At 43.9% G+C, this 12,915-nt stretch overlaps 1 protein-coding gene across 10 annotated transcripts in view; it reads right to left on the minus strand.

The window, feature by feature from the left end:
• ehbp1l1a (EH domain binding protein 1-like 1a) overlaps window positions 1–6,970 on the minus strand; it is a 36,439-nt gene extending 29,469 nt beyond the window's left edge. For all 10 annotated transcript variants that reach the window (XM_029257597.1, XM_029257595.1, XM_029257596.1 and 7 more), the window contains exon 1: window positions 6,617–6,970. In XM_029257597.1, the coding sequence (XP_029113430.1) occupies window positions 6,617–6,720 (104 nt within the window). In that variant the 5' untranslated portion in view covers window positions 6,721–6,970. The remainder of the gene's footprint in view (window positions 1–6,616) is intronic.
• Window positions 6,971–12,915: the final 5,945 nt, after the last annotated feature.

A 12,915-nucleotide genomic window follows, 5' to 3' on the forward strand; every position in this document is an offset into this window, starting at 1 on the left:
TTCCAAATCCACAGCACTCAACCCTGCCAACCTTCCAGTTTCACTCAAAATTCACAGGAAAAAAATGAGCAATGTTTACTGAAACATTAATTCTATGAACATTCCATTTACATCTGCATGCACTGTTTCTAATAGAATTAGATTATCAGTTGTGAATATAAGAACAAAACATTGCACATTATTTGCATGTTTGCATTTCTCAGTAAACTCAATCTGCGCAGAATGGTTAAAATCAGTTATTATGCAATTTAACTATTGTTTTTAATCTTTTACAGTATGTGTGCATCCACAGATATCAACATAAAAAACAGACCATGACTCATAGTGTCGAAAGAAAAGCACAGTACTATACCGGTAAGGCACTCATGACTGACATCATACAGTATATACAAACATACGTTATTAGTCAACATTTGTGATCTATTCTGCCATCACTTCTCCCACCCAGTGATACTACCTGCAACAGGGGTATGACAACACTTTCTGCAGCATTACCATGCTATATAAGATCATTTAGCCTCCAAATTTCAAAGCAGGAACTTGGGGTATAACACTAGAATCAACAATCAAGACAACAAAAATATACCGGTAATCTAACAGTAGTGTTGTTGGCTGGTAATGCTGATATTTTTTTTCTCTTTCATAGGTCAAATGTTTTCATTCATTCATGTTCTTTTGACTTTTTTGCTGAGCCCAGGCATCTGGGCACAGCTGGTAGTGTAGTAGTTACAGCCACTGCCTTTGGATCCCAAGGTTGCAGGTTCAATCCCACTTCTAGCTGTAGTACCCTTGAGCAAGGTACCTACCCTAAATTGTTCCAGTAAAACAGCCCTGCTGTACAAATGGGTAAAAAATTGTAGGCCAACTATTATTCTAGGTTTCTTTGGAGAAAAGCATGAGTAAATGTGGCATTTCAGTTTCCCTTTCTGCAATCAGCCCCAAAGCTGTTAAATACATACATATGAAACCAACAAAGATTTACTGGAAAAGCAGGACATGGCAAAGGGAAGAGTGACTAATTCAGAAGTACATCTGCAACAACCTCTCTTTCTCTGTGCTGCAGACAACTTGCACAAAGAAGGATGGAACAAAAAGAGAAACTGAGCAGATGTGCGGATGGGAGTCACAAAAACACAGAGATATGTCACCCTGTTCTCTGCTTCAGCATTTCAGCACATTTTACGAGTCCTAAACCGTCCATTAGCACTGCTGTGCCTGGACTTCTAGGGCGCCAACGGCATTTTGCTCATCATTCTCATATTGGTCCACTTATCCTTGCAGGAGTTACTATATTGGTCTCTGTTTTCTAAACACATGGCGCTATTATTGGGTATAGCTACAATCATGTGCTTTATTCCGTGTGAGGTGGCAGGTGCCAGAAATTGTAACATGAGATATGTGACTTAGCAGCTTAGCAGCAGACCATTTTGTAGCAGAAAATCTTTCAAGTCGAAAATGTTTAATGGCATGATCTGCATATGAAACGGGATCATATGTGATCACTTGCTGAAAACACCTTTATGCAATATTTAAAAACTGCTATAACAGGTAGCATTTCCTTTGAGATTTTATAAAGTTATAGATTTCTAGCAAACACCGATACCTGGTAAAGCGAGTACAGTTAGGTAGCTAGTTAGTATGTAGAGTACTTCAGTATACTGTGGCAGTCTTCAGCCTGTCCACATCTACTCTACAAGACTGACAAGTGCACAGCTTGGTAAGGGGAAACAAGGCCCAAGTCCGGTGAATCAGCTATTCAAAGGACTCAATAAACTCTCAGACTGACAGCTTGAATAAAAGAGAAGGGAGGTTCCCGTGTGCTTAGTGCTAGGGTTTAAATAAATAAGTAAATAAATTAATATCTGCATGCCATAAAATTTGTTTGGACTTTGTTCTTCCTTTCCCTTGAAGTAGTGGTGGGGATGAAGAAACTCAATTATCCAATACAGAAGTATAGGCCCATCACAAGTAGATGACAACAATGTTGAAGACCAAACCCACTCCCTTGTCCAGGTAGCTGACCAACATGTAGTAACACTCACACCACTTTTCTACAGCATAGGGTCACTGCTGATTAGTGAATGAAGTCATTCAGGTTTACATGTGTTCATTAAGCTGATGCATTTCTCCAGGGAAATTTACAATGTTATATTACCTACTTTATACAGGGGGTTAATTTCACAGGAGTCATTTAGAGAAAGCATACTGCTGGGTACCAGAAGTGGGATTCAAACACACAACCTTTAGGTCCAAAGGCAGCACCTCTAACCACTATGCTACCAACTGATCACTTTGCCTTCCTCTTCCCTTTATTGTGTTTCAACCATCAGAATCACTACTACCTATAAAATGTGCCTAACATCATTTCACAATTTAAAAAACCTTCATGGCATTGCTATATTATTGCCATTTTATTCTTATTAGCCCATAGGCAACTCCCATGGTTTACAATTTTACAAAAGGGTTTAGCTTTTCATGCAGAAAGAAGCACTGCTGCCTCACAACACCTACATGACGGAAGAGGCTGTGGACTCAATCCCCACTTGATGTGTGTGGAGTCTGCATGTTCTCCCTGAGTCTGTGTGGGTTTCCTCCGTAAGTGACACACCACAAATGGCATTCTTTAAACACCGCCTTGATTGTATTTTGTGTCAGTCAATGAAAAAGTACCCATATTTGTGCAACAACTTCTCAGATCGTTCTGCTGGTAGGGAACAAACGGTTACTCAAGGTGAATATGATTAAAACCACTAGTATGCCTTATGAAATGGGCTAATACTCTTAGTTCTGCAATCAGATCGGCTGCACAGCTGGATGAGTTGAATCACATTTTGCAAATTCTTGCTACCTAGCAACGTAAAACAGTCCACTCGTCCTGCTACTTCACTATGTAAAGTATGTCAAAATACTGCAGCAGTGTAGTCAGGTTTCCAAACAACCTCCAAACAAAATAAAGGCAAACCCAATGACATTATTAAAAACGTTGTTTCTTTAATGTGTATGGATTTTTAATTGCTAGTTTTAAGTTTTTGTGTATTTGCTTACAGTCCTGGAAACAGGACTTCTTGCAGAACTGTTAGAATAACATTTCAAGTGGTTCATTCACCCTGCTGAACATAATATACTGGAGCGGAAGGAACATGAGAATACGGAATATGAGACACACTGAACGACATACAGTATGATTATCAAGTACCTAATAAGTAAGGCCACCCTTTGTCTTCAAAGCAGATTCAGTCCTTTTTTGGAATGCTGTCATACGAGTCCTGAGTTGTATGTGGTGGGACATTTGATCATTCTTCAAGAAACAAAAGTGTGCGGTTAATCTGCTCTGCACTCTGTCCTTCACAACTTTACAAAAATCTGTATGGATCTGCTGGTTAGGAAAGCCATGGATGGCGCTGGACTTCAGAGTGGACATGATCATTGTGATCTGTTGAGCAGTGTCCGGGTTAGTATCATCTTGGAGATGAGCAAACGTTCTGAAGAAACCATGTTTGAGCCAACATACTTTATTTCTTCACGTAGTCACCTAGAAAGCCTTTGTCTTCACATTCCTTGGTCTTTACCTAATCAAGCAATTATAGAACCCTACGAGATGATGCCATTACGGCTCCAACACTATGTTATCAGTTTGCAGCAGACAATGTTGATTAAAAGCAGCCTTCAGCTTTCTACAAACGTAAACCTGTATGGATGTCGGAAAAACAATAAAAGATGATTCATCGGACCTTCTTACTTTTTTCACTACGCAGGTTTTGTGCACAAGGTTATGTGTATTAGGTGGTCTTTCCGTACACTCCTCCCTCATGTAACAGAGTCCCCATAAAACAAACTTTTTTCAAAAAAAAGGGCTTTTTATTCAGGAATAAAATATTTTTGCCTCTCATGCAGTCACTTTGCTTCCATACATGTCCTTGATGTAGCCTTGAAAAAAACAGAGCAGTTGGTACAGCTACACACATGCAGTCAACCCAAAACACAACTCTTGTCCACACTTATCAGCTCAGAGCAGTCATTCAACACAGCAAAAACATGTAACAAACATTAATTACAATATTTAAGAAAATTACAGAAGGCAATAAATTTTTTTAACTATGTAGAGAAATTTAATAATGTTTAAAACACAAGGCAACATGGAGAACTATTTTCCACCACAAGACTCACAAGTCACAATCAGTTATTAAGGTAAACCTCACATAGAAGATGTAATAATTTTTCCATCTGATGCTTTTCTCTAAACCATTTTACAGTCTTAATTTACTTTAATAATAAGACTTTTGCACATAATAATTTGCACATTTATAGAGCAATGTAATTTTTACTTGAGTAATTCTGAGTAGGAGGATATGGTAATACAGTGGAGCAGTGAGTTTGGCCAGGTTCTGCTCTCTGGTGGGTCTGGGGTTCGAGTCCTGCTTGGGGTGCCTTGTGATGGACTGGTATCCCATCCTGGGTGTGTCCCTTCCGCCTTATGCTCTGTGATGCCGGGTTAGGCTCCGGCTTGCTGTGACCCTGCTTAGGACAAGTGGCTTCAGCAAGTGTGTGTGCACTTCACTCTTTCATTAACTTGGTAGATCCTTAAGTGCTTAGAGAAGAAATGAATGTTTGAAAAATTATAGTAAATACTGTTAATTTTTTTTCCCTTGTATTACATAAATGTAGAGAATTCAAAAGTACAAAAATATTGTCCTCACAAAAATAATAATGACAAGAAACATACTGCAGCAGGTCAGGTCTGGATAGGCATTATGGAAATTGAACCCAAGTCTATGACAGAAAAAACAATGTCCTTGAAGCCCATTCCCAAAAGGACATGGTCGGTTAGGCTTTCTACGACTTTCAGACTCACAGGCATTGAAGGGGACATCGGATTAGCATCTGGCACCGTAACACTTCCAAATTTGCCCTCCCTACCCCCTTGGGTTCATTTCTGACTTCTGCCACAAAGTTGCATGGGACAGCCCAAGGTGAAAATAGAATCTCAGTCTCTGACAGCAAAGGGCAATGTGTTTAAGAGCGCTACAGTGCACGCTCCCATGTAGAGCCACCGTACGGCTCACATAAGATCAGCATCCACTGATGTGGAAAAAGGCCTGTTTTCTATTGACAAACACAGGTAACATCCTACTGCTGACTGTAAGTTTTGAGGACCAGCCCATAACAAGAACCAAACTCTTGAAGCAGTTTCCATGATGAAAGTACTCACACACACACTGTCTGAAACCACTTGTCCCAAGCAGGGTCACAGTGAACCAGAGCCTAACCCGGCAACACAGGGCATAAGGCTGAAGGGGGAGGGGACACACCCAGGACAGGACATCAGTCCATCGCAGGGCACCCCAGGCAGGACTCAAACCCCAGACCCACCCAAGAGGAGGACACGGTCAAACCCATTCCACCACCACACTCCCCAGGAAGATACTTCACCTGAACTAAATAATTATTAACTGGAAATAATTGTAAATTGCTTATTGTACAAAGGAAAAGTTGTAAGTTGTATTGGTGAAAGGTATCGGTTAATAATTGAATGAGCAGTTCCTTATAGGAAAGCTCTTATGATACCAATAATATTAACAAGTTAATATTCACCTTGTAATTCTATTCTAATTATTACAACGCTTTTGAGCAGCTGTTAAAAAAAAAGATGTTAAAATCAAGCATCTCTCCATGGTCTGACCGCCACTTAATTATTATTTATCTGGCACCTTTGTCCAAAGCAACTTACTTTGAAACGTCAGGTTTATCAGCTAAGATACTTCCATTTATTTATCCATTTATACGGCTGGGTAATTTTTACTGGAGCAATTCAAGGAAAGCACCTTGATCAGGGCACTGCAGGGGGAGTGGACACCTGAGCCCAGGTCCTTTTGATGACATCTATTCCAATACCTGCTGCCAAATATTATGCACAACCATAATAATTTCAGTCAGTGTTTTTTTCACTATGAGTGACAGCAGACTGCAGCTGTGATTGTGTGCACCTGCTGTGGATGTGATGTGCACCCACGCAACACTGCTTCACACCAGCATAAGCTGGGACAGATAAGTCGTAGGATTTTTAATAACTGTCCAAATCCTGACAGCCTTGTTAATTCAACAGCTAATAAGCTGAGAGCTTTTCCAAAGCGCTGCCAAACATAAATGTCACTTGTGTCAGCAGTCTGCAACGATTCAGTGCGAAGAAGACGTGAGGAAGGACGAAGGACACGAGCCTGGGCCCCACAGGTGAGGAGCGCGCGCTCGCCGATCCCCAGCCAGCGCGAGCGCCGCTCCACCGACACTGACAGCCACGCGGAAGTGCGCTCACGTCCGAAATAACGCGCGCATCCCCGCTCAAGTGCGCAAAACGCCTCGTCGCAGCGAAACGCGTCGCCTGCGTGCGTGTCCCCGAGACGCCGGATCGCTTATAGCGCGACTCTTCCGAGCAGCAGCAGCACCGCACAGAACGAACCCGCAAGCAGCGCGCGCGACACACGCTTAGTTCCCCGCGGGGGGGGAAACGCCCCGTGAAAAAGAAAGTTGTCCGAGAACAGGGCAGGCTGGGACATCGGTCACACGAACAGTCGGCTCGCAGCGGACACGCGCGGCCACGCACGGCCACGCACGCACTCACCACTTCTTGGTGCACTCCACGGTGAGCTCGTGGTAGGACGCCACGAACTGGAACTTGGAGGCTTTCTTGCCCACGCGCTGCAGCCTCTTCCACACCGAAGTCATGTCGGCCGCCTCTTTCTCTCTGGCTTCCCTGTGACTCTTTATTTAACGGGCACATCAATGGAAGGAGGCTCGCGGAGGAGCGCGGAGTGCCGTGCGCGCGGGGTCCCGCGGTGTCCCACGCCGGTGTCCCGCCGTGCCCTGTCCCCTCGGAGAGGCGCTACAGGCGAGACACGTCCCGCTCCATCGCCCCCCCTGTGTGTGTCGGCGGGCACTGCGCGGCGCCGCGTCTCGAGCTTCAGTGGCGCGCGGGGCGGGCGGGCGGCTGTGGAGCGCGCAGAGCGTGTCGCGACACATCTGTGCGGAGACGCGCAGCGATCACGAGCCCCGAGAACATTTAAACAGTTAAAAGGGGCATTTAACCCGCGGGCTAACCCTAACACACACCGAAAGGGTTTGGAATGCATGATGTGTCCTATTCAATAGGCTATTGCTGTTTATCAGAGAACATGAACCTGATTTAGTGCAATTCCCTTATTCTACTGTAGAAAAGATTTTTTTTTTTAAATTAATTCGCCAGTTTGAAGTTGTCCCAGCTCTGCAGCTTTTAGTGCCAGGTTCGTCTACCTTATTATTACTGCAGCCTTTTATGTTGTGTCACTTGGATTTTTGCCCATGTTTACCCATTTTTCATCCAGATGTGTCTACCAGCACAATCCAGGTTCAGCACTGCTCTCTCTATGGTACAACAGCAGCCCTCTCCTGGGATCTTACAAACCCTGTCAGGTTGGAGGCCTAAAACATAATTATAGCCATATTCTTATGAACCTTTTCACCAACGGCATACAATTTCAGATATACCGTGAATGAAAAACATGCAGGGGTGCGGTGGCGCAGTGGGTTGGACCGCAGTCCTGCTCTCCAGTGGGTCTGGGGTTCTAGTCCCGCTTGGGGTGCCTTGCGGCGGACTGGCGTCCCGTCCTGGGTGTGTCCCCTTCCCCCTCCGGCCTTACGCCCTGTGTTGCCGGGTAGGCTCCGGTTCCCCGTGACCCCGTAAGGGACAAGCGGTTCTGAAAATGTGTGTGTGTGTGTGTGAAAAACATGCAAGAACTTGCATCGTGAAAATGAATTCTATTTTCTAGGTTTTAAATTCACAGTCTAGTGTCTTTTTGGAATATTTAATGTGTGAAATTTGTATTTAAGGATGGTGGCATAATGTGGGCCACAATGTAATTTAAAGATAGGAAATGTGCCTATCCCTCATATTAACTGTATATTAAGTGCATTGTTGCTACTATTTTTAGTCCCCCTCAAAAGTTATGTCGTTGCCAGCTTGGCCACCATTGTTCCAGATCAGCAAATTAAAGTGTTATTGTTGTTGGAAGATGGGTTCGCTGGATTTTGCAATGGCCGATAAAGATAGGAGTCTCTAATCCTGGCTAGTTGGGAAGGTGGGGATTTTCCAGACCTTTTTGCTGTTTATTTATATGTAACTGGTCTCAGCAGACAGACAGCACCAACTGCGGATACGCCACTGCCTGATAAGAACCTACGTCCACATCCCCGATCTCCCAGCCAGTGCTGCGGGCTTCCACTCCCCCCTAAAGCATGAAATCGTATAAAATTTAATAGGATATAATAAAATATACAAGGAGGATGTATAACCTTATGGAAATATGGACAACCATTCATTATTAATCTCTTGCTGAGTGTGCAATTCTATCCCAAGCAATTTTCAATATGTGACCCGTGTGAGTGCTTGGCTTTTTCTGGAAGAATTCCAAGTAAGTGCTTTGGTCAGGAGTAACACAGCAGTAGCAGTGAGGTGGGCATCAACTGGCAGCCCTTGTGTTGTAAGTCACATCCCTAACGGTTACACTGCGTGCATCTTAAATCAGCCATTACTGTGTGATTGTAACTGAGTTGCATGTAGTTCATCTCCTCCTCCAGTTTTCTCGGACCTGGGTTAGATGAATAAAGTGCTTTGGTGGCAACTGACAGATTAACTTCTGCAACATCTGACCCAGCACAAATAATTTATCATACGGTATGATTGCACTTGGGTGGGAGTCATAGCGCCGCATTTGATTTTTCAATTTCTGGTTTTATCGCAACTCTCCAAAGTACCTTCGGTTTCAGAAAGAAATGTGTGATGTCGATGCGTGAGTGGTTTTTGTGACTATTTTACAAGAGCAATTTTAGGTTAAGTAGAACACAGAACCTCTTTAGTCTTAAACCAGCAAGCATTTTGTCACAAGTTCACGTATGCGGCATACGCTCAGCAGTCTAACACATCAATAGCAGGTTCTGTGTTTACATTTGAACCTGGAACCTCTTGAAATTCAGCGTGTTAACCAGTAGCCTGTAATTTCTTCATCTCGGCTCGGCTTTTAAATAATTAACTCTAAACCCAGCAATCCGAACCATGTGCTGGGCAGTACTATTTATTAACAGGTCGTTGCCAAAACCAGCCATAAGCCAGATGTTCTATAGATATCGTTAGAATTTGTTTAATTAGACACAGTTCCTCTGGGCCTGCATTGCACCCCGATCCCACACTGTGAAGCAATTATGATTTTCTGTTATCAGTTTTTCCTTTTATGCCATTACCATGCAGTGAGTAAGATTGCTCATGTAAATGTCACATCTCCAGGGATCACTTTATGAGAATGATTATGATCAGAAGACAGGAATGTTTGAAATGAGTCATTTTCTCCACTTATCTGCATTGCATTCAACCATAGACTGCTGCCTCAAGTCACATGTTCTATTCCTATCACAGTTAAACAATGTACAGCTCAAACATGAAATATTAATAGGAACAGAGTCCAGGAGTGAAGTGTTTGCCGAATGGGAAAATAATATGTACTGAGTTCATGTTTGAAATCAAAGGCGGTCAACATTCCATGGGGGGCCGGTCTTTGTGTGCTCGTCCTCTGGGTCTGGTTGTGGGTTATGTTCAGTCTTGAGGCTTTCATATTTATATATATCAGATTTGATATGTATATCAAACCTGAAAATTTGGTCTTTAGGAATTACTTGACTGCTTAAGTACATATATTGTTTGTTTATATCTCATCAAAGTTTTTGAGAATTTTAATGGTTGCTCTTTTTGGTTTCTTCCTGGAACTGTGTTCATCGTGGTTGCAGATGCACCATACAAGGACCGTAAAATGAAAAGACACATCAATAACCATCCAGCAACCAAAGAGAAAAAGCGAGATTTAATAACCCATAGTATGTCTTTCTAGGAGTAGCTGGGAACACCACGCTCAAACTATACCCTCCTTGGGCAGTGTAACGTGTAACATCTCACAGTGCAGAGCAATGCAATGTTTCATAGAACAGACCTTGACAAATATAGATATGAGTCACTGCACACCTGCCGACTGCCCGTCAACATGAAAGAGAGACGGCAAGAAACTTAAGAAGCACGGGAAAGTGCTTACGAGGCCACATTAAATGCCTGCCAACTATATATACTCTTGCAAGTCAGTTGGGTAAACAACCTGCAGCAGTTCCTCTACAGCAGATGCATGTAAAAAAAGTCATTTGCTGCATGTGTACATTGCACACAAAACACTGACACTCTGGCCGCTGCCGTGTTCGTGCAGCCAATAGTGTTTCGCGTGTCTCGTACGTTTTAAAAATATTTCGAAGTCAGCCTCCCTGAATTATTCATTTGTGGTTTATCTCTAGCAGCAACGATGGAAGGCGAAACAGTGAATAACAAAGCTTGCACTGCCTCGACTTGTCTGCCATGTCACGTGTTTATACGAGTTACGCCTGTCTGATGTAAATCATGGCACTCCGCGCCGATCATATGACACTTGTGGGTCAGGCATGCTGTCCAAGCAGCTGGGTTCCCACATGACCTGAAGCTGCTTGTAGAAGCACGCAGCCACAGCAGCATTATGGTGGACAGGCTTCCTGTATTAGTGTGTCATGCTGTGCCTTGCTTCAGCTCCACCCGTTGCATAGTTCTGACACCCTACTGTCCATTTCACAGGCGATATCATAACAAATTCAGTCTGCATGAGGGCTACTACATTTATTTAGCAGACGCTTTTCTGCAAAGTGACTTCCAATGAACTCTACGTAGTGTTACCAGCCCACACACCTTATTCACCGCGGTGACTTACACTGCTAGATACACTGCTTACAATGGGTCACTCATCCATACATCAGTGGAACACACTCTCTCTGTCACTCACACACTATGGGAGAACCTGAACAGCATGTCTTTGGGAGGAAACCAGAGCACCCAGAAGAAACCTACGCAGATACAGGGAGAACACGCAAACTCAACATAGACTGAGCAGGTACGAAACCCATGTCCTCTTGCACCACCCAGGTGCTGTGAAACAGCAACAGTATTTGTTGTGCCACCATGCTGCCCTATTAGCAGCTGCCTTTATCAAAAGTGACAAACATCTCGAAGAACAAGGCAAAAAGTGCATCATATCAACAGAAGAAATTCAGCAACAGAAGCTATTCAACTCACAACGCTACAGGGTCCAGTCATAATCATTCTCTAGATCCCACATATCCATCAACATATACCAGACCTGCCATTAATTCTAGTAAGTCACATACTTGAATACTCACTGCACCTAAATAAAATATAATTTAAGAATTTTGAATAAATATGTATCATAGAGACATTTAAGAGTCAGCATGTCATTTACTATGATTTTTACAAGTTTGACTCTCAAATCAGTTCACAGAAGTGATTGTGGCCCTTGGAAAATAAAGATTGAACACCCCTGCTTCAGAAGATGGACTGAACAATCCACTCAACAAAGTGTCTGACTGGAAGTTCAGTTATAACATCACTCAGGGCCCAACATAATAATGCAACCTATTTCCTATGAAAGTAATAGAAAGAAGTCCATATAAAAATTAATTTAAAAAAAATTGTTCCAGATGAGGGGGGCGTAGTGGCGCAGTGGGTTGGACCGGGTCCTGCTCTCCGGTGGGTCTGGGGTTCGAGTCCCGCTTGGGGTGCCTTGCGACGGACTGGCGTCCCGTCCTGGGTGTGTCCCCTCCCCCTCCGGCCTTACGCCCCTGTGTTCCCGGGTAGGCTCCGGTTCCCCGTGACCCCGTATGGGACAAGCGGTTCTGATAATGTGTGTGTGTGTGTATTTCCTATGAAAGTAATAGAAAGAAGTCCATATAAAAATTAATTTAAAAAAAATTGTTCCAGATGAGGGGGGCGTAGTGGCGCAGTGGGTTGGACCGGGTCCTGCTCTCCGGTGGGTCTGGGGTTCGAGTCCCGCTTGGGGTGCCTTGCGATGGACTGGTGTCCTATACTGGGTGTGTCTCCTCCCTCTCCAGCCTTATGCCCTGTGTTGCCAGGTTAGGCTCTGGCTCCCCGTGACCCCGTATGGGACAAGTGGTTCAGAAAGTGTGTGTGTGTAATAGAAAGAAGTTTATATAAAAATTAATTTTAAAAAAATTGTTCCAGATGAGGGGGTGTGGTGACACAGCAGGTTTGGCCAGGTTCTGCTCTCGGGTGGGTCTGGGGTTCGAGTCCCGCTTGGTGTGCCTTGCAATGGACTGGCGTCCCATCCTGGGTGTGTCCCCTCCCGCCTTGAGCCCTGTGTTGCCGGGTTAGGCTCTGGTTTGCCGCGACCCTGTATGGGACAAGCAGTTTCAGACTGTGTGTGTGTGTGTTTCCATATGTCATTACGATGCACTGAGACCCTACCCTGGTTTACCCTGACTAGTACAGTGCCCAGTGCTTCTGGGACAGGCGCTACACACTCTACCCTGCTTTAGGATAAACAGTTATGGACAGTGAGTGAGTGAATTTCCATATCTGACAGTTGCCCTAATATAACTACAAATAATGCATAACGTAAATTAAAATGAAAACTTGCACGTAACAGAGACTCGTTACTTTCATCACTCTGGATAGCATAGAGGCAACGGCACACTTTTCTGTCAATTATTTATGTGCGTGTTGTAAGTTGAGCAGCTGCAAGGCATTTGAAAGGAACAGTTTTTGTCCTCTTTCGTTTAGCTTCAGTCCGTCTGGACCCTGCAGCTGAAGACACAGCGCAGAAGGAGCTTTACAGAGACTCCCTCTGACACGGTGCTCGACGTTTGCTTCAATACCTGGCACAATGCGTCGGAAGTAAACCGTAAAAGAGGGGAGCGCGTGCAGGCGTACCCTTTTGCTTAGTTCATTTAACAAGGAGGGTTTTATAACTAGAGCAACACAGAGGAAGTTAGAGGCCCGTACTGAAAAACATC

This window comes from Scleropages formosus, chromosome 13 (assembly GCF_900964775.1).
Source record: "Scleropages formosus chromosome 13, fSclFor1.1, whole genome shotgun sequence".
NCBI classification, from domain to species: domain Eukaryota; kingdom Metazoa; phylum Chordata; class Actinopteri; order Osteoglossiformes; family Osteoglossidae; genus Scleropages; species Scleropages formosus.